This window comes from Eriocheir sinensis, chromosome 57, assembly GCF_024679095.1.
Source record: "Eriocheir sinensis breed Jianghai 21 chromosome 57, ASM2467909v1, whole genome shotgun sequence".
NCBI classification, from domain to species: Eukaryota; Metazoa; Arthropoda; class Malacostraca; order Decapoda; family Varunidae; genus Eriocheir; species Eriocheir sinensis.
This window is the reverse complement of record NC_066565.1, coordinates 5,319,537-5,346,772: the sequence shown is the minus strand read 5'-3', so window position 1 is coordinate 5,346,772 and position 27,236 is coordinate 5,319,537. Positions and strand designations below refer to the sequence as shown.

The window sequence follows — 27,236 nt, the reverse complement described above, 5'->3', positions numbered from 1 at the left end:
GGAATAGATGGAGGGAAGGTGAGAAGAAGGTGACCTGTATGAGATTGCATCAGCAGCGGTATACAAGGAGGAATATGGAAGAATGGTGACTGGCAATGAAGGAGGTGTCAATGGAGGTAGGAGAGGATGTACAAGTGAATGAAGTGTAGGAAAAGTTCAAGGAAGAGGAGGGCATATAGGAAGATGTTGAAAGTGAGGGAGGACCGTCGCGGAGGGCCGTCGTGGTCAGGGGCCGTCTTGACCTGCTTCCATGATAAGTAGTCGATATACAACACGTCTGTTGTGGTTTTATTTGGAGGACGGCTTTAGTATGTCCACAGTGGGTCTTTAACGAGCTGGCTCAGTTTTTCCCCTCTCACCCGTGGGCTGCACCATTCCTCACCAAGGCAGGAGCCGCTGTTGGTAAGATTTACCCACACACACACACTGTGACACAGGAGGCTTTCTGTTCTCTCCCCTTACCTTTGTACCATCCACGGCACCACAAACTAGGCCTACCACAGCCTATAACACGCTGTGGCCGAGCAGTCCTGCTGGCAGCGGCTGCTTCTGTTGACGTCGGTCGCTTCACATTATTGTAAACAGTCAGTCAGTCACTCCAACAGTCCAACTCATTTTCCTTTTTCTTATTTCTGCACTTTATCTTACTCAACTTAGTATTTATCAGTTATTGATTGATTTACACATTTTGTTATTTACTAGTGTTGTTTTTTTATGATATTTGTACAAGTGGTGAGGGTGTCTTTGAAATGAGTCGACAGTGGAAATCATGTCTAAATTACTTCAGAATTACTCCAACACCTGCTAAATTACGCTAGAATTACGCTAAAAAGAGCATTACTCTAAAATTACCTTAGACGATGTGAAATTACGCTAGTTTAAGGTAATTACGTCAAAAGTTGCAGCCCTCCTTCCTCCTCCTCTAAGGCTGGATTTGGCGCGCTCGGGGCCTGCGCGTTGGACAGTCTCACTCTCGGGAGGTCCAGTTGATTGGTTGATTGATTGGTTAATTTATTGCTTTCTTGGAAGACAGTATACATGAACTGTGACTTTGTTGAGTTCTTAAAACCATCCTAAGCAATATTTTTTTTGTACAGAGGTGGCAGCTTGTTCCATTCGATGAAAACATATATTATCCTTCATCTGCATTTCCTCCTGCCAATGACTTGACCTCTTTAATTACTGCCTGGGGGTTGGGATGGCATGCTCCTCCCTTCTCCTTTGTTGTTTTACTTGTAACAATAAACCATCAATCAATCAATCTCTTTCAAGAGGAGAGTATCAAGATACCTCTCCTCTGTTGGCCATTCTTTACTACTCTCTTTTATAGGAGCAGCAATTAGCAGGCTTTTATTTATTTATTTTTATTTTATTTTTCTCTTTTGCCCTTGAGCTGTCTCCTTTACTGTAAAAAAAATTGTCTGCTTTGTGTCTGGCGTGGATGGGCAGAGGGCTCGTGGGCTGAGTACTTTTAGCCACGATTGATTGATTGATAGTCGGTCCTCGATCTTTACCGTTTACAGTTTACCGTTGAATAGTCCACTGACGTCCTTTTAATAAACTTGGCATCCTCATAGTCACAGTATATCTTTCCTTTTCACAGTATCACAAATAAAAGTCAAATATCCATTGGTTCAGTTTTCATGTCTGATATTTTTGTTATAGTATCACAATTAAATATCCAATTATTATCTCCAACTCATTGAACATTTACCACACAATTTATCTTTGAGTATCCATGATCGGTTATGTCACCGCTGGGTCACGCCTCAAAATATAATGCATTGTACTGCCAGCTTATTGGAGGCAGTAATTATAAGGATGGGGAAAGGATAGTTAACGTGGAAGAAAGGAAGGAAGGAAGCAAAAAGTGAGGGAAGGACGGAAGGAAGAAGTGAAGGAAGGAAGGAAGGAAAGTGTGGGATGAAGATGAGGGAGGATGAGGAAAGGATAGTTAACGTGGAAGAAAGGAAGGAAGGAAGCAAAAGGTGAGGGAAGGACGGAAGGAAGAAGTGAAGGAAGGAAGGATTAAGGAAAGTGTGGGGTGAAGATGAGGGAGGATGAGGAAAGGATAGTAAACATGAAAGAAAGGAAGGAAGGAAGCAAAAAGTGAGGGAAGGACGGAAGGAAGAAGTGAAGGAAGGAAGGAAGCAAAAAGTGAGAGAAGGACGGAAGGAAGAAGTGAAGGAAGGAAGGAAGGAAAGTGTGGGGTGAAGATGAGGGAGGATGAGGAAAGGATAGTTAACGTGGAAGAAAGGAAGGAAGGAAGCAAAAAGTGAGGGAAGGACGGAAGGAAGAAGTGAAGGAAGGAAGGAAGGAAAGTGTGGGATGAAGATGAGGGAGGATGAGGAAAGGATAGTAAACATGAAAGAAAGGAAGGAAGGAAGCAAAAAGTGAGAGAAGGACGGAAGGAAGAAGTGAAGGAAGGAAGGAAGGAAAGTGTGGGGTGAAGATGAGGGAGGATGAGGAAAGGATAGTAGGCTAAACATGAAAGAAAGGAAGGAAGGAAGCAAAAAGTGAGGGAAGGACGGAAGGAAGAAGTGAAGGAAGGAAGGAAGGAAAGTGTGGGGTGAAGATGAGGGAGGATGAGGAAAGGATAGTAAACATGAAAGAAAGGAAGGAAGGAAGCAAAAAGTGAGGGAAGGACGGAAGGAAGAAGTGAAGTGATATGCCGGACGTGTTACTTGGGTTCCGTGTCGCCGTCACAAGACTCCGTGGGAGGGAGATATGTAAACACTTTGCACAGTTTCTGTAGTTTAATATTCTTCCTTAGTAGTACACTTCACTCTTCACTTACCACTAGCTTACTATGACTGGGACTGACTCTCTCTCGCCCTCTTCTCCTATATATATCCAGAACAGTACAGTCTAGAATGTTACAGTATATTTCAGATCATACAAGAACATGTAGCAAAAATATGTGCGAGTTGGCAACACTTCCCGCCTGGCGCCTGGCCGCGCCCCGCGGGGCCCGGACGAGGCTTTGCTCCCCGCCCCCCTGCTCGTTTCTCCGGGAGCCTTCTAGAGGCCTATGGTCGCCGGGGGAAGCTTCCAGCACAACAGAAGGAAGGAAGGAAGGAAAGTGTGGGATGAAGATGAGGGAGGATGAGGAAAGGATAGTAAACGTGGTAAAGAGGTCAAGTCATTGGCAGGAGGAAATGCAGATGAAGGAAGGTTGTTCTAGAGTTCCCCCCGCCCCCCCCCCCAAAAAAAAAAGATGTAAAAACTGCCCCAAAATAGTTGAGCGGATGCAGAAAAAACTAGCTCAAAAGCGCGCTGCGGCTATAACAATGCTTTTTCTCAGAGGAATCGGCCGTCTCATTCGGATCCGAAGAGGAACACTGGAACACTGGCCGCCCTGGAATGCTTTGGCGCCAAGTCCAGCAGGGTCATTATGCCCACTGATTCAGGTCAGTGCACCAGTTATTCACGAGCAGGACCGTCGAGAATGGCGAACCGGTAATGCTAATGCCCCTTACACCTGCAAAAATCCTGGCATCGGCCCCCCAAACTCTTTACCGTGGATCCGCGCGTGTGCCGGCTGCAGACTTACTAAAAATCAGCTCAATTTTATTCTCCCCACCCTGAATTGTGTGTAAGAAGTCATTGCGGTCCAAGATGGCCTCCTTTACTTTTTCCTTGGTCTCCTCTTTATGAACATTGCATATCATGATCTTTGGTTTCATCTTTCCAACACTCTTGGTACTAATAGCGTCTTCCATTCGACACTCTGAACTGAACTGAACTCTCCCAAATGACATCATCATCATCAGCAGCAGCAGGACAGCCTTGGCCGCTTGGCGAGGGACATGACACGTTCAAAGTTGTTGCTGAAGGAGGGATCGAGGTTGTCAGTGATGAGAGAGAGAGAGAGAGAGAGTTCTTTTCAATCTGAACAGTCTCATGTATTTGCTGAGTCTGCAAACAACACATATATAGTACAGGTAATTCAGCACTAAATACTCTTTTTCTACCAAGGACCAGGGCAGTCGGCACTATGTGATGGTGACGCGCCTTGTGCCAATGTCTGCATATTCACGTGTTGGTCGTGTGCCAGAAACATTCACAGTATGAAAGTAAATTTGATAAGATGGTTTCAAAACACTAACTTTGAGTCAATCTTCAAGACAAGTGAGGATAAAAAACAGAGCAACTGGAAATGTAATTGTTATGTATTTTTCCAGAATACCAGAGTACAACACCATTAAGGGGTCAGCATTTGGTCCATGAAGCTGTATGTAAGTTGTGTCAAGATGGTCAAAGCAAATGGAGGTAATGATAAGTGTTACTCTCTAAGGAGGAGCTGTGAATCTGCAAGGACACTCGATGGGATGTGACAGTGGTGGGGATGGAGGAGCGAGCATGGAAAAATGGAAAAATAGTAAATAATGAGCCAAGACGGTCACTGGGCACTAGGGTGACGGCCAGATGGAGAGGACAGACACAGTAATACATGGAGGGTGACCCAGTGCCGGGGAGAAGAGCCGTGAGACATTACAAGATCACAGCTTAGGAAGACACATCCCTGAAGTGGGTCTTCATGTGTCTTCTAATTTCAGGCTTTGTCTTGAAGAACTGACCACAAACATCGCACTTCAACTCTCTATGGTCGTATATATGCTTGTACAAGTGTCGGTTAAGGTATGAAGCCATACTGAATCTCTTCCCGCACTCTTCACACTCATGACTCTTTACACCCGAGTGTGTAAGGGTGTGTGTAGCAAGTTGACTCTTCTGGATAAATTCATCCCCACATTCTTGGGATTCATAGTTTCTTACACCAGTGTGGGTACGGCTGTGGCTTTTAAGGTTACTCTTGCGTCCAAACTTTTTTCCACACTCTTGACATTCATAGTTCTTTACACCAGTGTGTGTAAGAGTGTGTCTATCAAGGTGAAACTTTATGATGAACTTTTTCCCACATTCCTTACATTCATAGTTTTTTACACCAGTGTGCATAAGGCTGTGATATTTAAGACCCTGTTTTGTGGTGCATCGTTCCCCACATTCCTTACACTCATAGTTCTTAACACCAGTGTGTGTAAGGGTGTGTAAATCAAGGTGAACCTTCTGGATGAATTTTTTCCCACATTCCTTACATTCATAGTTCTTGACACCAGTGTGTGTAAGGGTGTGTGTATCAAGGTGACTCTTCCTAATGAATTTTTTCCCACATTTCTTACATTCAAAGTTCTTTACACCAGTGTGTGTAAGGGTGTGTGCTTCAAGGTTACTCTTCCTAATGAATTTTTTCCCACATTCCTTACATTCATAGTTCTTGACACCAGTGTGTGTAAGGGTGTGTGTATCAAGGTGACTCTTCCTAATGAATTTTTTCCCACATTTCTTACATTCAAAGTTCTTTACACCGGTGTGTGTAAGTGTGTGTGCTTCAAGGTTACCCTTCAGGCTGAACTTTTTCCCACATTCCTTACATTCATAGTTCTTCACACCAGTGTGTGTAAGGGTGTGTGTATCAAGGATACACTTCTGGATGAATTTTTTCCCACATTCTTTACATTCAAAGTTCTTCACACCAGTGTGTCTAAGGGTGTGTATATCAAGGGTACTCTTCCTAACGAAATTTTTCCCACATTCCTTACATTCATAGTTTTTCACACCAGTGTGTGTAAGGGTGTGTGTATCAAGTTGACTCTTCCTAATAAATGTTTTCCCATATTCCTTACATTCATAGTTCTTCACACCAGTGTGTGTAAAGGTGTGATATCTGAGGCCTCCCCTTGTGGTGAATTCTTTTCCACACTCCAGACACACAAACTTCCTCTCTCCTTTGTTGCTGGAGGTGCCAGCAGCAAGTTGCTTCATCTGATGACCACTGACCCTCCTGCCCCCTGCAGCAGTCTGCTCCTGCTTGTCCTGGCTACTCATGCTGCTGTCCAGCCCCGCAGCCTCTTGCTGGCACATTTGCTGCAGGGAGTCAGTTAACTGGTCTTGGTGCTGTCCAGCCCTGCAGTTTCCTGCCAGCACACTTGTTGTCTAGCCCTGTAGCCTCCTGCCAGCACACCTGCTGCAGGGAGTGTTGCAGGAAGGTCCAGGGACCCAGAGGGACAGGTACAGGTGGAGCTGTGGCCTTTGCTGCAGGGAGTGTTGCAGGAAGGTCCAGGGACTCAGAGGGACAGGTACAGGTGGAGCTGTGGCCTTTGCTGCAGGGAGTGTTGCAGGAAGGTCCAGGGACTCAGAGGGACAGGTACAGGTGGAGCTGTGGCCTTTGCTGCAGGGAGTGTTGCAGGAAGGTCCAGGGACTCAGAGGGACAGGTACAGGTGGAGCTGTGGCCTTTGCTGCAGGGAGTGTTGCAGGAAGGTCCAGGGACCTACAGATAGAGGTACAGGTGAAGCTGACAAGTATAGTGAGGGCTTATTGTTTGTTTACTTAGTTATGCTTATTGTGGGGACAAAACTGATAAACTTTTGGCAAGTATTGATGTGTTTCCTATTAAATAGCATTATTTTTTCACAGAAATCACGATTTTCTTTAAAGGGAGAAGCAGGTTCAGGAAACTGATGCTTTCCACAGTTAGCATGCTGAATAAAAACACATCAAAACCTACCAGAAAAGTTACATACCCCATTGTGAGACCATTGAAGCTATGGATATTTACCAAACTGAAGGGGAACTATGGACATTACTGCAGCCCACCAATTTTGAAAAACTGACTATTTCTTGGCAAAATATAATGTTTATCTTATGGAGATATTTTTCTTCTGAAAACCATTAAAAGGTTGACTTTTTCAATTTCCAATGTTAACTCATGAAGGTTCCAAACGATCAGTCAGCGAGGGAGGGTGTGCTGCGCTCAAGTTCATAATCCTTGATACGTCATTGTATTGAAGTTTTTAAACTGGTAATTTTGCAGCATAATTAGGCGTGTTATTTTCAAGACAAGACTATTCTTTCAGGAGCAAAATAGGAAGTTTTTTGGTGAGGAGATAGTTTTCTGCACAAACCAGTATAGTCTGTCATACGAAAACGTCCACAAGCCCCTCCCACTACTTGAAGCTGGTGGAGCCCACAACTTTCCTTATTGGTAAGTGGCTGACCATGCTCGGTTCAAAGGATGTACAAAATACTGATGTCCACACTAAATTTGACTTTTCTGACCATTAGATGGAAAGGGTAGCAAATCCCATGAAATGAAATTAAACATGACTCTCTCTCTCTCTCTCTCAGTCGCTCTCTTGGCCTGCCTTGGTCATTTGTATATATATTTATTTGTAAATTTACCTGAATACATATATGCATGTTTCTCATTTTGTTTCTTTAAATATCACGAGAGAGAGAGAGAGAGAGAGAGAGTGGGGTATTCTTATCTCTTGAGGGATTAGATCTGACCATGACCATACCCTCAAGTCGACCAGAGTAACCTAAGGGTGAAAGATACGAGGCCTGATTTCTCACTGAATTAGCCGAGGGCCTCACAACTCCACCCCTCAATACCAGAACGCCAATATGACTCCTCGGCGGGGAGAAATGGCTCCACCCTAGTGGGAGGAGCTTGTGGATATTTTCACTTAAGACTATAAAAAGTTAACTTTCTTGGTAAATATGTTGGATTAATATTCCCCACAGCGCGCCCCACCCTGCCAAAAGTAACCTATCGCTGCTTAATAGGACAAGAACTATTTCTCAACTAACCCAACCCATAACGGGGAGGCTTTGCCCCCTCTACCTCCCCACCTCAAAACAGGGGCTTCACACACCCTGACCCCCCCAAGACAGTAACCTATTGGCACTCAACAAGGTAAGAACTATTGCTCTGTAATCATGCAGGAGCAGCTGAATTTTCACCTCAACACACTCGGGCAGTAACAATACATAACAGACAGCCTGTCAACTTGAAAAAACATACCTGCTCCTCCTGCATATTTGCCTTAAATTTTCCAGGAGCTATTCATTACTGCACTGTGTTCAGAGACAACAATACAACACATAATGTAAGTGTCAACCTCACGCGAGGTGGCTACGTATAATTTCCAGGTACAGTCATACCTCGGTTTACGAGTTTAATTCGTTCCAGACTTTTGTTGGAGTAGTGAGTGAGTCATCGTGCAGAGCGGATGTGTTACACCTAGCTCCCTAAAGTGCTGTGTCGACATGGCTGGCGGAGCCAGGGGCATGGGGGACTTTTGTTACGTTTGTAGGTATCCCACAGGCGATAAGTGGATTGGATGCTGTCTGTGCCCTAAATGGTGTCATGTGACGTGTGCTCATCTGTCTGGAATTAAGCAGGAGAATATACCTAAAATTAATTGGATTTGCAACCCATGCCTCCATAAAGCATCTCTGGCTACCAAAACTGTGGAGAAATTGGATGAATTCAAGCAAGAATTATCTAAAGAAATATCTGTGGTAAAAGATGAAGTTGAATCAAGGGCTGAGAGGATGTAGGAGGGCCTGGGGTCAGTTGCTGACGCCCTTGCTGCTGACAAGGCGCTGAGTTGGGCCGAGGTGGCGAAGAAAGACAGGAAAGTCAAGAAGAATATTCTGGTCGTGAAGGCTTCTTCTACACAGGAAAGAAGGCAACAGAAATGAAGGATGCAGTCTCCCAGGCATTAAATGGCATTCAAATAACTGATTCATGATTCACTAATGGAGGTAATATTGTCATGAACTTTGATAATGAGAACACAAGGGATGAGGCTGCTCAAAAACTGGAGTCTGTTGAGCAAATTAATACCAAGAGTGTTGGAAAGATGAAACCAAAGATCATGATATGCAATGTGCATAAAGAGGAGACCAAGGAAAAAATAAGAGACCATCTTAGACCGCAATGAGTTCTTACACACAATTGAGGGTGTTGAGGATAAGATTGAGCTGGTTTTTAGTAAGCCTGCAGCTGCCGGCACGATGCACTACATTCTGAGGAGCGATCCAACTGTAAGAGCTGACTCACAAGAATCACAACAAGTTAAAATTAAAATGGGGAATATACACAGTGAGAGACAGATACCATGCAATTATATGCTATCATTGTCAGAGATACAGCCATCTTGAGGCCAACTGTGCTGCCAAGACCAATGGAGATGCCCCAAATTGTTACAAATGCGCTGGCAATCGTAAATCACAGGAGTGCACCATGGCTGAGAAGAAATGCATGAATTGTGTGAGGTACAAGAAGCCTGAAATCAACCACTCAGCCAACGACCAGTGTTGTGTAGTTCTCCAGACTGAAATTGAGAGAATTCGTAACATGACCAATCATGGCTATTAATCAGTGTCTGTACTCAATGATAAATTGTGTGTGATGAATGTTCAGTGTGTTGGAAATAATCGTTGGATATTTAATTGTGATACTATAAGGAAAATATTAGACATGAAAACTGAACTAATGTGATATTATTCGTGAAAGCAATTAAGACACTCACTCACTCACTACGATGTTTGAGAATAAGTGCATCGAAGACTATTACTGAGGCTAACGTTATAATTGTTGACGGCCCTCGTAGAGCGCTGCATCAGCGGCGGGGCAGGGCCTGAAACCTCATCAACGGTAAACGGTAAATCAAAACACTCGTAAACAAAAATGAACTTCCACATTTAAATTAATGGGAATTCCATTAACGTGTCCCTCATCCCAAAAACTATTAACATAAAAAACATTTTACATGTTGTTTTCCTCCAACCTTTTTTTTTTCTTTTTTTCTTTTACATCGCGGCCTATTGCGCCGGTAGGCTTCTTCCTGGTGGATCCTGATGATCGGCCCAAGGCTTCTTCCTGGTGGGGCCTGATGGTCGGCCCAAGGCTTCTTCCCGGTGGGGCCTGATGGTCGGCCCAGCCCGTTCTGACACAGGCGAATGTTTATAGTGGCACCATCTTGAAGCAAGGAGCAACCGCCGTTGCCCGCACAGCAAACCAGGAGAGAGTTGTTGGTTTGGGTAAACACTCCTGTCCTCTCGTCTTTGAAGCCATGATCGTACCCACAACAGCTTCTTCCTTCCAATTAACTGTAGCAACAAGTCCATAATTTGAGTGACAGCTGCACAGCCACATCAGCCCTTACTTTTGCAAACGGCACCATGAGAAGGAGGACCAAAGAAGCGGTACAAAGCGTAACAGGTCAAAAGATGTGAATACAGGGCGGCTGGTTTGTTTACGTTGTGGATATGGGCAACTGACCTTGGTTGTGTGTGATGTGCGTCATCGATATCTTGAGACTTTTCCATCTCCCTATCATGATCCGCCAGAGTGCTCTTTCTTGTCCATACGAGAAGATGAACCAACACAATTTCTCATATTGTCACTCATCAAGGACAACACGCATTCATTAGGAACATTTCCCTAGCTACTCAGCGTCACAGCATGCAACGGAATTCTTAAAACGTCTTTTTTCTCTATAAAATATTGATCAATGGCATCGTTTCACTTGTTTCTAATGATGACGATGATGTTTTCATACCAGAAAGTTCTTACTTATCCTACAATGATGCTTTCAAATGTTTTGTGGTGCAGCATAACACAACAGTAACCTCGTGAACTCTATATCCACCCCCACCCGCCAGAGTTACCCATAGGAAATTCAGGAAATTATCATCGCCATAGGCCTAATGAGGTGTGGCGCGGTATGCTTAAGGCTCCATCTGGTGATCAAGAATTACCCTAGCGCAAGCAAGAATTTTCCCAAATCTAGGGAAATTCTCGCGTTTCTTGTTTGGCCGCATCGTATAGTGTGTGTCGGCCTTTAGAGTTGCCTGTTGCGCATACCGCCAACGTGGTTAAAGGAAAAATGCCCAGTATGAATCAATGCGGACTCATGGGCAAATATTTCCTACATAAAAGAAAAGAAAAGCCAAACAAGTCAAACAATGGTGCCGTGCTTTCAACTTCTTACTAGTAGTGGTGGAAGGTGTTGAAGATTTTGCCACTCAACATTTCTCTGGCTGGCACGCCGCTGCCTCACACACGATGCATTCCTCTGTCTCCAATAAAGAGCGTGAGAGGTTGTCTACACCGCTGCAAACATACTGTATGCTCCCAGCAGAAAGTGTTAACCTGGTAGCAGCTACGGGCCAAATTTGTGCCATGATTTTAACCCCCCAAAATAGATGATACATAAACTGATCACAAATGCTTTGATATATATTATGAAATGGTTTGTGTGAGGGGTGATTTTTACTCATTTTTCTCGCTTAGAGGGACCATTAAGAATCATGATCCCTGCTGCTACCGGGTTAAACTTATTTCATATTTCTAATTTGAATCATAATACATACATCTTTTGCACCTTATAATATTACATTCATGAAGAGTAACTTTAAGAGAACATACAGAATGTGACGATTGTTAATGTGGGAAAATATATGTTTTAATTTCCCCTTTTCTTGTGTTGCTCTGTTTTCAAATACTACTTCCAAGTCAATTGTCACTAATACTGCAGCTATGAGAAAAATGTGATTATTAAATACTAACTAAAAATTTGGAAAGTAAACTATTTGATGAATTCTGCATTTTTTTTTTTTTTTTTTTTTTTTTTTTTTTCCATGACAACCACCAGCAGATGGCAGGCCAAGCTCAGTGCAGGACTGTGCCTACATTACCTCTGGACCTACTCTCTGTACATGGATTTACCTTCCCAAAACTGCTGTTCATCACTGTTATGCATTATTGGTAAAAAAAACATCTAGACATTCTATTCAATAATCTATAAAAATGTAGAGAAACAACATTAAGATAAGAATGGCTCTTTCTGTTTGCATATATTTTTGCCCTTGAGCTGCTTCCTTTACTGTAACACAAAAGAAAAAAGGAAAAAAAGACATCTCATCTCATCATCTGACATCACCCTTATCTAGGTCAATAAGAAGGCAAAAAAACAATTCTCACGTATTGTCATGTATCATATCATGTGCCTGAAATACTTATTTACTCATGGAAGTAAATATATATCTGCTATCTTGCCTGGAAATGGGTAAAAAAATTACAAAATACAACACACATTGTGACCGTGTACTCACCGCGGGAAAATCTGGAACCCAACTCATGTGGACACAAAACACTGTCATAAAGAACAATATATTAAATGTTGCCAGTGGAACTTTTCTATTTCTTATTTTTCCAGCCCTTAACCCATCCGCTGTGACTGGCAAGGATTTGACCTTCACTGGTAGCCTGGTAACACACATTCCCAGGTCTTTCTCTGCCTCTGTGGTGGATAGTGGAGTGTTTCCCATGTGGTATTGGTGTGCTGGATATCCCTTCACTGGTAGCCTGGTAACATACACTCCCAGGGCTTTCTCTGCCTCTGTGGTGGATAGTGGAGTGTTTCCCATGTGGTATTGGTGTGCTGGATATCCCTTCACTGGTAGCCTGGTAACATACACTCCCAGGGCTTTCTCTGCCTCTGTGGTGGATAGTGGAGTGTTTCCCATGTGGTATTGGTATGCTGGATATCCCCTCCCAAGGTACATGACTTTACATTTTTCTTCATTGAATTGTAGCAGCCACTTTTTGTTCCATTCCTGTAGCTTGGTGAGGTCTGACTGTAGGAAATCCACAGTCAACCCGGTAGCAGCGACGGGCCAAATTTGTGGCTTTACCATGTACCAGCGATGGGCCAAATTTGTGCCATGATTTAACCCCCCCAAAATAGATGATACATAAACTGATCACAAATGCTTTGATACATATTATGAAATGGTTTGTGTGAGTGATGATTTTTTTCTCATTTTTCTCGCTTAGAGGGACCATTACGAAACATGATCCCCGCACCTACCGGGTTAAAGGGTTAATTTAGACTATGTGTGGTGTGGCAGTCTTGTGGGTCAGAGCGTCAAGCCACGGGAATGAGAAAGAGTGAGGCGGTTAGAGCCCCATCTTAAGCCACGAGGCCCAACCCAAAAACAGCCACTCTAAATAAACACGTGTGAAAGCTGCCAAGAAAGAAGGACTGCTTTTTTCCTTTAAATACAAAATCTGGATACTTACTTTGAGCCTTTAGAAGGAGTGGTGGAGGAGGAGGAGGTGGAGGAGGAAGAGGAGCCACCAGAGGAAGAAGAGCTGAACACCTTCCTTGGAGCCTTTGCGGCCGCCACCTTCACCGTCCCCTCGGCTCGTGTGCGCACCATGGCCCTGTGTGTGCGGGTTAGGTTAGTCTACAGCTGATGAAAATGGTCTACATAACACTGTGGTATGATTTTGGTCTAAGGGCTGTATTACAAGACAAATTCGAGAAGTTTCGGGTTCCTATAGAGTTCAGGATGAATAATTCTGTAGGGACCAGAAACTTCTTGGATTTGACTTGTAATATGGTCCCAAGACATCCTCCAGCCAGACAGTTCTTACCTGTCTCATAGCAAAGATCTTGTCACATATACTTAGGTAATAATAATCGTCACCCTCATAAAATAATCACCTAAGTCATTTTTAGCGATTTCCAGGTTTTTGTCTACATAAATTTTTCAACATGACGCCCATTTTTGTATAGTTGCCTTCGTCATTCAGGGTTGGGTTAGGTTAGGTTAGGGAAAGGGGAAAATAAGCAATTTGTGAAAGAAAGTTACCAGATTAATTCAGAATGTATCAAACCTCTTGCTGTATTGAATATGACCAGTAAGATTTTTGCATAGCAGGCTTATTTTTCACTGCACTCTTTCTGTTGCCCTTGAGCCGTCTCCTTTGCTGTAAAAAATTAATAAATAAATAAATAAATAAAAAAAATATGGGACAGGCTGAGATGAGGCACCCTTTATGAGCACTGACTCCCACGCATCTAAACCTATCACTAAAGGCAAGTGTAGGGCCGTCAAGGAGGGACATCCTAGCCTAACACCCAGAGCTTTACATGGCAGGAGTTTGCATGGTAGTGGATTTACATGGCAGGAGTTTACATGGCAGTGGATTTACATGGCAGGGGGTTATATCAGTCAATCCTCACCCACTTCATCATGCAAGGTAAAGCTGAAGTAAGGAGGGTTAAATGGCTGTGAGTTTACATGGCAGGAGTCAACGTGGGAGGGATTTACATGGCAGGGGTTTACATGGTAGGAATTTACATGGCAGGGGTTTACATGGCAGGGGTTTACGTGGTAGGAATTTACATGGCAGGGGTTTACGTGGTAGGAATTTACATGGCAGGGGTTTACATGGCAGGGGTTTACATGGTAGGAATTTACATGGCAGGGGTTTACATGGTAGGAATTTACATGGCAGGGGTTTACATGGCAGGGGTTTACGTGGTAGGAATTTACATGGCAGGGGTTTACATGGCAGGGGTTTACGTGGTAGGAATTTACATGGCAGGGGTTTACATGGCAGGGGTTTACGTGGTAGGAATTTACATGGCAGGGGTTTACATGGCAGGGGTTTACATGGTAGGAATTTACATGGCAGGGGTTTACATGGCAGGGGTTTACGTGGTAGGAATTTACATGGCAGGGGTTTACGTGGTAGGAATTTACATGGCAGGGGTTTACATGGCAGGGGTTTACGTGGTAGGAATTTACATGGCAGGGGTTTACATGGCAGGGGTTTACGTGGTAGGAATTTACATGGCAGGGGTTTATGTGGTAGGAATTTACATGGCAGGGGTTTACATGGCAGGGGTTTACGTGGTAGGAATTTACATGGCAGGGGTTTACATGGCAGGGGTTTACGTGGTAGGAATTTACATGGCAGGGGTTTACATGGCAGGGGTTTACGTGGTAGGAATTTACATGGCAGGGGTTTACATGGCAGGGGTTTACGTGGTAGGAATTTACATGGCAGGGGTTTACATGGCAGGGGTTTACATGGTAGGAATTTACATGGCAGGGGTTTATATTGCAGGGATTGACATGGAAGGGGTTTACATTGCAGGGACTGACATGGCAGGGATTGACATGCCAGGGAATGACATGGCTGTATAATGGTAAATAAGTTTGATGAGGTGAATAAAGATGATCTCTTCTCTACTACGAGAACGCAGGGGCTGAGAGGACACGGAAAGAAACTTAATAAAGGAACCTGTTTGAGTGACTTAAGTAAGTTTTCCACATAGAAGTGTTAACACACGAAACAGCTTGCAGGAAGAGGTGGTGGAGGCGAGCATGCAGTGTCCACCAAACGAAGGAAAGGCTGGATGAATGTAGATATGGAGACGGGACTATAAGAGCTTAGCCCGGGCCATTAGACTACAAATAGGTAAATGAATGAAACACAAAATCTATCTTCAACGTAAATCACAAAACCAAAGAACAAAGCCGTAGCAGCCAGACCCCACAAAAAGGCGATGGGAAGGCGTACGTGCTCTCCTCCCCGGCACACCTGTATAGTTACCTGGCGTGTATATTATAAGAGGTGCAGGTGAGGCTCAGGGCAGGACAGGAGAGCTCCTTCCTCCCCCTCTAAGGCTGGATTTGGCGCGCTCGGGGCCTGCGCGTTGGACAGTCTCACTCTCGGGAGGTCCAGTTGATTGGTTGATTGATTGGTTAATTTATTGCTTTCTTGGGAGACAGTATACATGAACTGTGACTTTGTTGACTTCTTAAAACCATCCTTAGCAATAATATTTTTTTGTACAGAGGTGGCAGCTTGTTCCATTCGATGAAAACATATTATCTTTCATCTGCATTTCCTCCTGCCAATGACTTGACCTCTTTAATTACTGCCTGGGGGTAGGGATGGCATGCTCCTCCCTTCTCCTTTGTTGTTTTACTTGTAACAATAAACGGTTAAAAGATTCGTTTTAGGTCCGTGCCAGTATCTCATTATCTACCTTATGAAACATCAGTATCTCTTCATATATCTTTTCTACAAACCTTCAACAGTCATGGAAACGCTTTGAAAATCCAATTCAAGGACTTTTTTTTTACTCTTGAAAATATGGGATAATGTTTACGAAAGCGTCGCCTCCTCTGCTGGCCGCGGCGACGCTGCAGCCGGTGTTGCGAGAAATACCTCCTCGCTGAAATAAGTCACATATACATGAGGGGGGGGGTCCAGGGGGGGCGTAGTTAGAAGGGGGGTCGAGGGGGGCGCAGCCCCCCCGTTAGTAGGTCGTAAAGTTCGGTTGGAGTAGTTTAAATATGCTCCCCGACCCTAAGCCCTCTGCGAGCTATTTTGCGGCTGCGGCGGCTGTAGCGTCGCCGCGGCCAGCAGAGGAGGCGACGCTTTCGTAAACATTATCCCCTATTTGCAAGAGTAAAAAAAAAGTCCTTGAATTGGATTTTCAAAGCGTTTCCATGACTGTTGAAGGTTTGTAGAAAAGATATATGAAGAGATACTGATGCTTCATAAAGTAGATTATGAGATACTGGGGCGGTATACACAAAAGTTCTTAGCATCGCTAAGTGCACTTAACGGCAAAGAATCGTTAAGTTTTCTACTTAAAATGGCGCTGGGCCGCTTAGCGCTGAAGCTGGAGCACTTAGCGGGCGGAAAATTTAAGGCGGGGAAGGGGCTCCCTTAGCACCGTTAAAAATGCATAAGTATTGCAACATGGTGGATTACAGCGGGCGGAAAGGCATCACCTCCTAATATATCTGCCTCGTCTAGACGAATTGGAGGCGTGTAATGATTTGAAACTCATCCTGAAATATCTGTGGACTGTGCTGACCGTGCTGAGATGAGTGGTTCGGCGAGGCGGACCTTGGAAACACCTACATGGCCATCACGACTGAAGTAGTGTTCGCTGACAGGTAAAATGCAGGTGCAACCTTCACAGGCTGACAGAGATTGAGTGATAACAGACACTGGAGACCCTCCAAGCGATGGCTGGTGACCGCCTGCCACCATCCACAGGCTGTCACACAAGGAGCCCTGGGAGTAACCTTGCTGGAAGCCCCGCGGGCCGCGGTGTGTGGCTGGCGTTATACAGCCCCCAGCCATCGCCTGGAGGGCATCCAGTGTCTGTTATCACTCACCTCAGGTAGTCTGTGAAGGTCCAGTCATCACTGGTGCACGTGTATCTTACCTTTGATCAACACCGGCAGCCACAGACTCCTGCCCAAGGAACGAACACAGGTGAGCCAATATTTTACCTCGCCAGACTTATCCTTTACAATATTCAACTCTTTAAACCTAACACACCTGTTAATCTTGTGACTGACTTCAACAAACGTTTCCCACCAATCTTACCAAACCCTAAACAATACCTATTTGGGTCACTAGTGTCTGTTATTTAATTTTTACTTGACTAACCTCCCAGCGGCGATAAACCAAACCTAACCTGGGTAAATTTATCATTGACATATAGTTATTTCAACTTAATCTGTTATTTAAGATAGCCAGTTTTAACCAAATCAGCAATTATTTAGAAAAGTTGATATTTTTAACCTAACTTAAATGTCAGAAGTGTCCTAACAAAATTACCTTCCTTTGCTTATTTTTAGTAACCAAACCAAATCAATTTGACGTACCGGTAGCTCTTAAACCGAACTTGCTCAAGTACTCAAGCTTGCATCACTTATGACTTTTTTCCTTTAATCCTAAATCAACTTGTTTAGAAACCTTGCTCTGACATACCTAACTTAATATAAGTTCACCTCTCCTAACTCAGATAAATTTCCGATTTGTGTTACTGACTATTTTTTAAACAAACATTTTGATTTTGGACGTAAATTTTTTACCAAACTAACTATCATTCAGAATGTTGCCTTATTTTAACTTAACAAAAAATTATAAACGTCACCTAACCTCATTGATCCTACTTAACGAACGGTAGCTATCCTTCCTGTAAAATACCTCCCAGGAATCCCTGGGTGTTGCTAGCTAGCATTGTAGTATTGTTTAATTTGTTTTGGTCATGTCTTTTTTTTCACATTTAAAATTAATTAGTTCACAGTATATTATGGCTTTTGTTATTTGCAGCTTCCTTTCTTATGAAGATCTAAAAGTGAATTTTATGATTATTCTTAGTCTTACTCCCAAATAGCTATTAAAGTCAATCAACAATGCTAAAATCTTTTTGAACAAAAAAAATTGCAAATTGGTCCATGAGTCAAGAGTTTTGACTTCTGGACAAGTATAGATATAGATATAGGGCAGGTACCAAAGCATTTCTAATTGTAATGTATCTATTTGCAGTGATCGTGATGACATTGACAACAACGAGCAAGTCCTCCTAGACCTAGAGTGACCTCAAGCTGGTATTCGCCACATAACATTATTGTTTAATCATTTAGTTTTTATCATCCAGCATCAAGCAGTCATTCCCATGCAAGAATATAATGCACAATATAAGCAACTTCAATTGCTAGAAAATAAGACAATGTTGCCAGCCCATATAGTGTGCACTGTGCAGTAAATAACTCATGTAGATAATGCCTGTTATTCTATCATATACTTATGTCGATGCAATGTCTTTTAGTTCTTGCTTCGGGTATATTAATTACTAATCCATTCTTATTTCTCCGACGGCCATTTTCAGTTTCGTTACGTCAATCTGTTAAGTACTTTTATTTTCTTAGCTTGTGTTTTGCAATTCTTTGCCAATTAAATCACTGGACACATCTTGATAAATATCACAGATTTAATTATCATATATCAGTCCCATAAGTTTATTTCAGATGCTCTTAAAACAACATCTGTCCATTCATAGTCCAACTTAACCTGGTAGCAGCAACAGGCCAAATTTGTGGCTTTACAGTGTACCAGCGATGGGCCACATTTTTGTCATGATATAAACCCCCAAAAATAGATGATGCATAAACTGATCACAAATGTGTTGATATATATTATGAAATGGTTTGCATGAGTGATGATTTTTTCTCATTTTTCTCGCTCGGAGGGGCCTTTAAGAAACATGATCCCTGCAGCTACCAGGTTAACCTCTTTTAGTATAGTACACTAATCAAGAAAAACATCCCAATTTATATATATATATATATATATATATATATATATATATATATATATATATATATATATATATTATGTTGTTTATTTGAACTTGTACTCATATTTCAGGGCCAAACATGATGTGGAAGAAGAAATCAGTTGTCTCCATCAGTCGGGTTTGTGCCATGACAGCTTTCTCCAGCTGTCCGGCAGAGGTCCAGTCCATGCCATGGAGAAATTCAGCCCCCAACAATGAGATGGCATGCCAGAGATGGATCCGCAGCTTCTCCTCCAATCAGTCAATCCTTGCAATGCCCTTTCTTTTCTCTTCTTCTGTACCACCATGCTTACACATAACTGATCCAAGGTACTTAAACTCGTTAACCTCCTCCATTTCTTCACCATTCAAAATTATTTGGCATTCTTTTTCACATTCAATGCCCACTCTATATGGGCATACAAACTCTACAACCTCCCTTCTACTCCGCTCACAAACCATCACTTTACTTTTGTTGACATTTACTTTCAACTTTCTCCTTTTACATACACTATCAAAAACACTGACCAAATTTTGTAAGTCACTTTCATTTTCTGCATTGAGCACCGTGTCATCAGCAAATAAGATTGAATTCATCACCCACTTCCCTCCCTCCCTCAGCATACATTTTTACTTCAATTTCCCCAACTTTGCCCTTCATTTCTCATAACACCATCCATATAAATATTGAACAACCATGATGACATATATATCTTTAAGACGTCCCACAATGCCAGCCAATCGACTCTGTCATAAACTTTCTTTAGAATAACTAGATCCATGAAGGCAGCATAGTATTTTTCCTTTGCTAATATTTTTCTAATACAACACCATACTGAAGGAAAATATCTGATCCACACATCCTCTTCCCTTCCTGAAGTCTCCTTGTTCTTCACTGATTTTCTCTTCTGTAAGTCTTTGCACAATCTCAATTAGGACTTTTCCATATACCTTTCCAGGTAGCCTACACTCAGCAGACTTATACCCCTACAACTCCCACCTCCCCTCTCCTGCCCTTCCCCTTGTAAACTGGGACCATGATGGCTTTTGTCAAGTCTGCTGGGACCTCCCCCCCCCTTCCCAGGCCACTTCACATATCTTGACCATTCATATAGTAACTTCATCTCCACACTTCAACATTTCTGCTGTGATTCCTCTCAATTCATTCATCATCATCATCTCATCGACGCCTGCCCTTAGGAGCTCCCACCAGGGGATGGCCACGGCAGAAGTTTCCATCTTTCTCTATCCGGACACTCCCTCCTTGCCTGCTCAAAGTTTCTCAAGGATCTCTCATCCTTCTCCCTAACGTACTCCTGCACCCTATCTCTCCATTTCACTGGAGGTCGTCCTCTAACATTCCCTCCCTCAATCTCACATACACCCTTCTGGTCATCTTACTCTCCTCCATTCGCTCCATGTGGCCAAACCACTTTAAAATCACTCATTCCCTTCACCCCCGTGACACATTCCAAAACGCTCATACACACTTTCATTACTTATTCCATCCATTCTACTCACACCACAAGCACTCCTCAAATAACTCATTTCCACTGCCTGCACTCTAGACCTCTGACTTTCATTCAAGGCCCATGTTTCACTTGCATATGTGAGGGTTGGTACTATTATTGTATTTTCAACTGATAACTGATCCAGGGTACTTAAACTCATTGACCTCCTCCATTTCTTCACCATTCAGAATTATTTTGCATTCTTTTTCACATTCAGTTCCCACTCTATATGGGCATACAAAATCTACAACTTCACTTCTACTCCCTCACAAACCATCACTTTACTTTTGTTGACATTTACTTTCAGCTTTCTCCTTTTACAGACGCTATGAAAATCACTGACCAAGTTTTGTAAGTCACTTTCATTTTCTGCAATGAGCACTGTGTCATCAGTAAACAGGATTGAATTCAGCACCCACTGCCTTCCCTCAGCGTACATTTTTACCCCAACTTTGCCCTTTATTTCTCTCATGACACCATCCATATTAATATTGAACAACCATGGTGACATGACACGCCCCTGCCTTAATCCCACCTTTATCTCAAAATGTTCACTTGTTTCTCCACCAATTTTGACACATGCAGATGCATCCTCATAGAAAGACTATTGCACTAAGCAGTTTTCCTCCCACACCATAAATCTTTAAAACATCCCACAATGCAATCCAATCGAATCTGTCGTAAGCTTTTTCAAAGTCCATGAAGGCAGCGTATAGTTTCTTTCCTTTTGCTATTATTTTTTCTCCTACCATCCTGAAGGAAAATATTTGATTGATTCCATCAGTTCCTGCTGCTTTTCCATTTTTTAATCTTTTTAATGCCTGATTTACTTCTTCATATGTTATACTTCTTTCTTTATATACTCCTCCTCTACCTCCGCTCAAAACTGTTGCTGTAACAGCTGCTGGACGTCCATCATCAAAATTCATTAAGTTTTTGAAATATTCTCTCCATGTCTCTTTCACAGCTTCCCCGTCTTTGAACATCTTTCCACTCTCACCCATAACTTCATTAATTTTCCTTGGGGAGATATTATTGGGGTGATGCTTTTCTTTAATTTTTTACTTCTTTCCAATATGATTTCCTGTTCCCTTTATATTTTTCACTTAGTCTTTTCCAAAGTCTTCACCAACTCTTCTTACTTTCTTTTATTGCTTGTTTTAATTTCATTTTGCATTCTCTATATTTCTTTTTCCTTTCCCTTTTTACTTGCTCAACCACATTTCTTTCTTAAGTTTTCTTAAAAAAGTTCCCTTTTCTCTTTTACTATCCTCCTTATCTCTTCTGTCCACCATGAATTTCCTTTTCTTTTTCCATCTCTCACCACTTTCATCCCTAACACTTTTTTGTTGTAGTTAACACTACTTCTTTAAATGTTCCAAAAACTTTTTCAGTATCTGTACTATCTTTCACACTTTCCCATTTTTCACTTAAGGCCTCTGCCATTTCACGTTATACTCATCTTTTATTTCTTTTTTCCTGTAACTTTTCTATCTTCAGTATTTCCTTTTTTACTTCACCTTTCTTTTCAAACACCCACTTTTGCAAGATGGTCAGAGCCATCGAACATCCCGCTTACTACCTTCGCGTCACAGATATCCTTTCTCAGTCTTCCATCTACTGCCACATTATCAATCAATCCTTTCTGCTCATAATCATTCCCCCTCCTCCATGTGTATATGTGGATATAGGCAAAAGTAATAAAGCCCCACACATCAGAAGTTGTATTGCTTTGCCTGGGTTATGCAGATGATGTAGTATTAGTGGAAGGATTTTGCCTGATCCTAAATGACTTTGGTATGGAATGGAAACTTATCTTTAAACATAATAATGGAAATTCACACCAGCAGTAGGACAGCGGGTGCTGGGAAACAATATCTTAGAGGTAATAGAAACACAAGGTTATTTAGCATTTGAGATAAGCAAGGAGGCCATAGGAGAAAGCACAAAGAAAACTGAATGAAGCCAAGGTAAGGAAAATGACGGGTGTTAACATCAGTGGTAGAGAAGGGAAATTAGCCAGTATGAATATGGAAGTTGCTTTTGGATGGGGAAAGTAGTAACCCCACAGCTATCTTGTATGGGTCAGCAAAACTAAGACTTAAGATGTCGGGAGATTAGAAGTCATTCAAGACCAGTTGGCATGATAGTGTTCACATGCTCTCAGGGGAAATGGGGTGGAGCTTCTGAGAAAGGTTAACAAAGGGGAAGCTGAGTTTCAAAGAGAGGAAATGAGTGAACACTGGTGGGCCAAATTAATATAACACTGGAAATTGAAGACAATCCCCTTTGGAAAAAGGAAATATACAGAGAGGGAAAGCATATGATGACACTGGAGCAGAGTGAAACAATGTGAATGGAAGATCTGTCAAAGATAGTTGAGAAAAGTGGCCTCCATGAATGGAGAAGTACCTATACCTATCTATAGTACATCAGATAGGTGTAGAAGCTCGGGAAACATTAGAACATTTTATAATAGTACTAATGATTGTGTGCCTTGACCCACTGAGGCAAAGATATACCAGAGTAACCTGACTGAAAGTTGATATATATAAAAATAAATAAACAAGAAAGTCACTGAACACGCGAGTCTGAAATTATGGTAGCCATCTCACGTGAGGCTAATGCATTATGTGCTGTATGTTGGTCTCTGAATACAGTACAGTGACAAACAGCTTGAATATTGAAGAAACTTCAAACTATTGAGGAGTGTGAATTAACGCATCTTAGCACATTGCATTTTGGGGGTAGAGGGGTCAGGTTAGGTTGGTCATAGGCTAGGTATAGTTAGGTTTTGTCAGGTCTGGTTAGATTTAGTTTGTTTTTGACTTGTTTACTTTTATTATTTGGTAATTCCGTGTGATACGCTTCGCGCTACGCCTTTGTTGTCACCGGCGGCTGAGGAGACGACGTCGAGGCAGTAATATACACATTTTACCAAAACACATAAAAGAATAGTGGAGGTACACCGGAAACATGAAAAGATGCACCTTTATAACGATCATAGGCAATAAAGACCACAAGAGGAAGAAGAAGAAGGCTCGTTTATGTCGATCATTTACTCCATTGATGTGTCTATTGTTTCCAAACAAGCTTTTGTGTACAGATAGATAACGTGTTGAATTCATTATGGCTATTTCATCTTTGCATAATATGTCCTGTGGTAGCTATATACAATGCTTTTGCAAGTTGTCGTTTTGCTAGGCGATGCACTTCATACCGGTATTTTGCTCAAAAAATACTTAGCTTAGAGTCCGCTAAGGGGAATTCTAAGTAATACTTAAGGGCCTATGCTTAGCTAAAAGTTGTTAAGTGCAAGGCTTAGTATTATTCTTAGAATATTTGTGTATACGGCCCCTGGCACGGACCTATCAATCGATCAATCTCCTTCAAGAGGAGAGTATCAAGACACCTCTCCACTTTCTTTACTACTCTCTTTTATAGGAGCAGCAATTAGCAGGCTTTTATTTTATTTTCTTATTTTATTTTTCTCTTTTGCCCTTGAGCTGTCTCCTTTACTGTAAAAAAATTGTCTGCTTTGTGTCTGGCGTGGATGGGCAGATGGCTCGCTGGGCTGAGGACTTTTAGCCACGATTGATTGATTGATAGTCGGTCCTCGATCTTTACCGTTTACAGTTTACCGTTGAATAGTCCACTGACGTCCTTTTAATAAACTTGGCATCCTCATAGTCACAATATCTTTCCTTTTCACAGTATCACAAATAAAAGTCAAATATCCATTGGTTGTGGGATGAAGATGAGGGAGGATGAGGAAAGGATAGTTAACGTGGAAGAAAGGAAGGAAGGAAGCAAAAAGTGAGGGAAGGACGGAAGGAAGAAGTGAAGGAAGGAAGGAAGGAAAGTGTGGGATGAAGATGAGGGAGGATGAGGAAAGGATAGTAAACATGGTAAAGAGGTCAAGTCATTGGCAGGAGGAAATGCAGATGAAGGAAGGTTGTTCTAGAGTTCCCCCCGCCCCCCCCCCAAAAAAAAAAGATGTAAAAACTGCCCCAAAATAGTTGAGCGGATGCAGAAAAAACTAGCTCAAAAGCGCGCTGCGGCTATAACAATGCTTTTTCTCAGAGGAATCGGCCGTCTCATTCGGATCCGAAGAGGAACACTGGAACACTGGCCGCCCTGGAATGCTTTGGCGCCAAGTCCAGCAGGGTCATTATGCCCACTGATTCAGGTCAGTGCACCAGTTATTCACGAGCAGGACCGTCGAGAATGGCGAACCGGTAATGCTAATGCCCCTTACACCTGCAAAAATCCTGGCATCGGCCCCCCAAACTCTTTACCGTGGATCCGCGCGTGTGCCGGCTGCAGGCTTGCTAAAAATCAGCTCAATTTTATTCTCCCCACCCTGAATTGTGTGTAAGAAGTCATTGCGGTCCAAGATGGCCTCCTTTACTTTTTCCTTGGTCTCCTCTTTATGAACATTGCATATCATGATCTTTGGTTTCATCTTTCCAACACTCTTGGTACTAATAGCGTCTTCCATTAGACACTGAACTGAACTCTCCCAAATGACATCATCATCATCATCAGCAGCAGGACAGCCTTGGCCGCTTGGCGAGGGACATGACACGTTCAAAGTTGTTGCTGAAGGAGGGATCGAGGTTGTCAGTGATGAGAGAGAGAGAGAGAGAGAGAGAGAGAGAGAGAGAGAGAGAGAGAGAGAGAGAGAGAGAGAGAGTTCTTTTCAATCTGAACAGTCTCATGTATTTGCTGAGTCTGCAAACAACACATATATAGTACAGGTAATTCAGCGCTAAATACTCTTTTTCTACCAAGGACCAGGGCAGTCGGCACTATGTGATGGTGACGTGCCTTGTGCCAATGTCTGCATATTCACGTGTTGGTCGTGTGCCAGAAACATTCACAGTATGAAAGTAAATTTGATAAGATGGTTTCAAAACACTAACTTTGAGTCAATCTTCAAGACAAGTGAGGATAAAAAACAGAGCAACTGGAAATGTAATTGTTATGTATTTTTCCAGAATACCAGAGTACAACACCATTAAGGGGTCAGCATTTGGTCCATGAAGCTGTATGTAAGTTGTGTCAAGATGGTCAAAGCAAATGGAGGTAATGGGAAGTGTTACTCTCTAAGGAGGAGCCGTGAATCTGCAAGGACACTCAATGGGATGTGACAGTGGTGGGGATGGAGGAGCGAGCATGGAAAAATGGAAAAATAGTAAATAATGAGCCAAGACGGTCACTGGGCACTAGGGTGACGGCCAGATGGAGAGGACAGACACAGTAATACATGGAGGGTGACCCAGTGCCGGGGAGAAGAGCCGTGAGACATTACAAGATCACAGCTTAGGAAGACACATCCCTGAAGTGGGTCTTCATGTGTCTTCTAATTTCAGGCTTTGTCTTGAAGAACTGACCACAAACATCGCACTTCAACTCTCTATGGTCGTATATATGCTTGTACAAGTGTCGGTTAAGGTATGAAGCCATACTGAATCTCTTCCCGCACTCTTCACACTCATGACTCTTTACACCCGAGTGTGTAAGGGTGTGTGTAGCAAGCTGACTCTTCTGGATAAATTCATCCCCACATTCTTGGGATTCATAGTTTCTTACACCAGTGTGGGTACGGCTGTGGCTTTTAAGGTTACTCTTGCGTCCAAACTTTTTTCCACACTCTTGACATTCATAGTTCTTTACACCAGTGTGTGTAAGAGTGTGTCTATCAAGGTGAAACTTTATGATGAACTTTTTCCCACATTCCTTACATTCATAGTTTTTTACACCAGTGTGCATAAGGCTGTGATATTTAAGACCCTGTTTTGTGGTGCATCGTTCCCCACATTCCTTACACTCATAGTTCTTAACACCAGTGTGTGTAAGGGTGTGTAAATCAAGGTGAACCTTCTGGATGAATTTTTTCCCACATTCCTTACATTCATAGTTCTTGACACCAGTGTGTGTAAGGGTGTGTGTATCAAGGTGACTCTTCCTAATGAATTTTTTCCCACATTTCTTACATTCAAAGTTCTTTACACCAGTGTGTGTAAGGGTGTGTGCTTCAAGGTTACGCTTCAGGCTGAACTTTTTCCCACATTCCTTACATTCATAGTTCTTGACACCAGTGTGTGTAAGGGTGTGTGTATCAAGGTGACTCTTCCTAATGAATTTTTTCCCACATTTCTTACATTCAAAGTTCTTTACACCAGTGTGTGTAAGTGTGTGTGCTTCAAGGTTACCCTTCAGGCTGAACTTTTTCCCACATTCCTTACATTCATAGTTCTTCACACCAGTGTGTGTAAGGGTGTGTGTATCAAGGATACACTTCTGGATGAATTTTTTCCCACATTCTTTACATTCAAAGTTCTTCACACCAGTGTGTCTAAGGGTGTGTATATCAAGGGTACTCTTCCTAACGAAATTTTTCCCACATTCCTTACATTCATAGTTTTTCACACCAGTGTGTGTAAGGGTGTGTGTATCAAGTTGACTCTTCCTAATAAATGTTTTCCCATATTCCTTACATTCATAGTTCTTCACACCAGTGTGTGTAAGGGTGTGATATCTGAGGCCTCCCCTTGTGGTGAATTCTTTTCCACACTCCAGACACACAAACTTCCTCTCTCCTTTGTTGCTGGAGGTGCCAGTAGACAGCTGCTTCATCTGATGACCACTGACCCTCCTGCCCCCTGCAGCAGTCTGCTCCTGCTTGTCCTGGCTACTCATGCTGCTGTCCAGCCCCGCAGCCTCTTGCTGGCACATTTGCTGCAGGGAGTCAGTTAACTGGTCTTGGTGCTGTCCAGCCTTGCAGTTTCCTGCCAGCACACTTGTTGTCTAGCCCTGTAGCCTCCTGCCAGCACACCTGCTGCAGGGAGTGTTGCAGGAAGGTCCAGGGACTCAGAGGGACAGGTACAGGTGGAGCTGTGGCCTTTGCTGCAG

General features: G+C 42.7%; 1 protein-coding gene across 4 annotated transcripts in view; it reads right to left on the bottom strand.

Annotated features, from left to right (window-relative positions):
- Positions 1 to 27,236, bottom strand: part of LOC126984710 (putative protein TPRXL) — a 63,190-nt gene that overhangs the window by 26,151 nt on the left and 9,803 nt on the right. For 3 of the 4 annotated variants that reach the window (XM_050838662.1, XM_050838660.1, XM_050838663.1), the window contains exon 3: positions 12,942 to 13,085. In XM_050838662.1, coding sequence (XP_050694619.1) covers positions 12,942 to 13,085 — 144 coding nt within the window. Of the gene's footprint in view, positions 1 to 4,154; positions 6,333 to 12,941; positions 13,086 to 27,236 lie in introns of those variants that run through there. The other variant, XM_050838661.1, reaches the window with a different exon arrangement.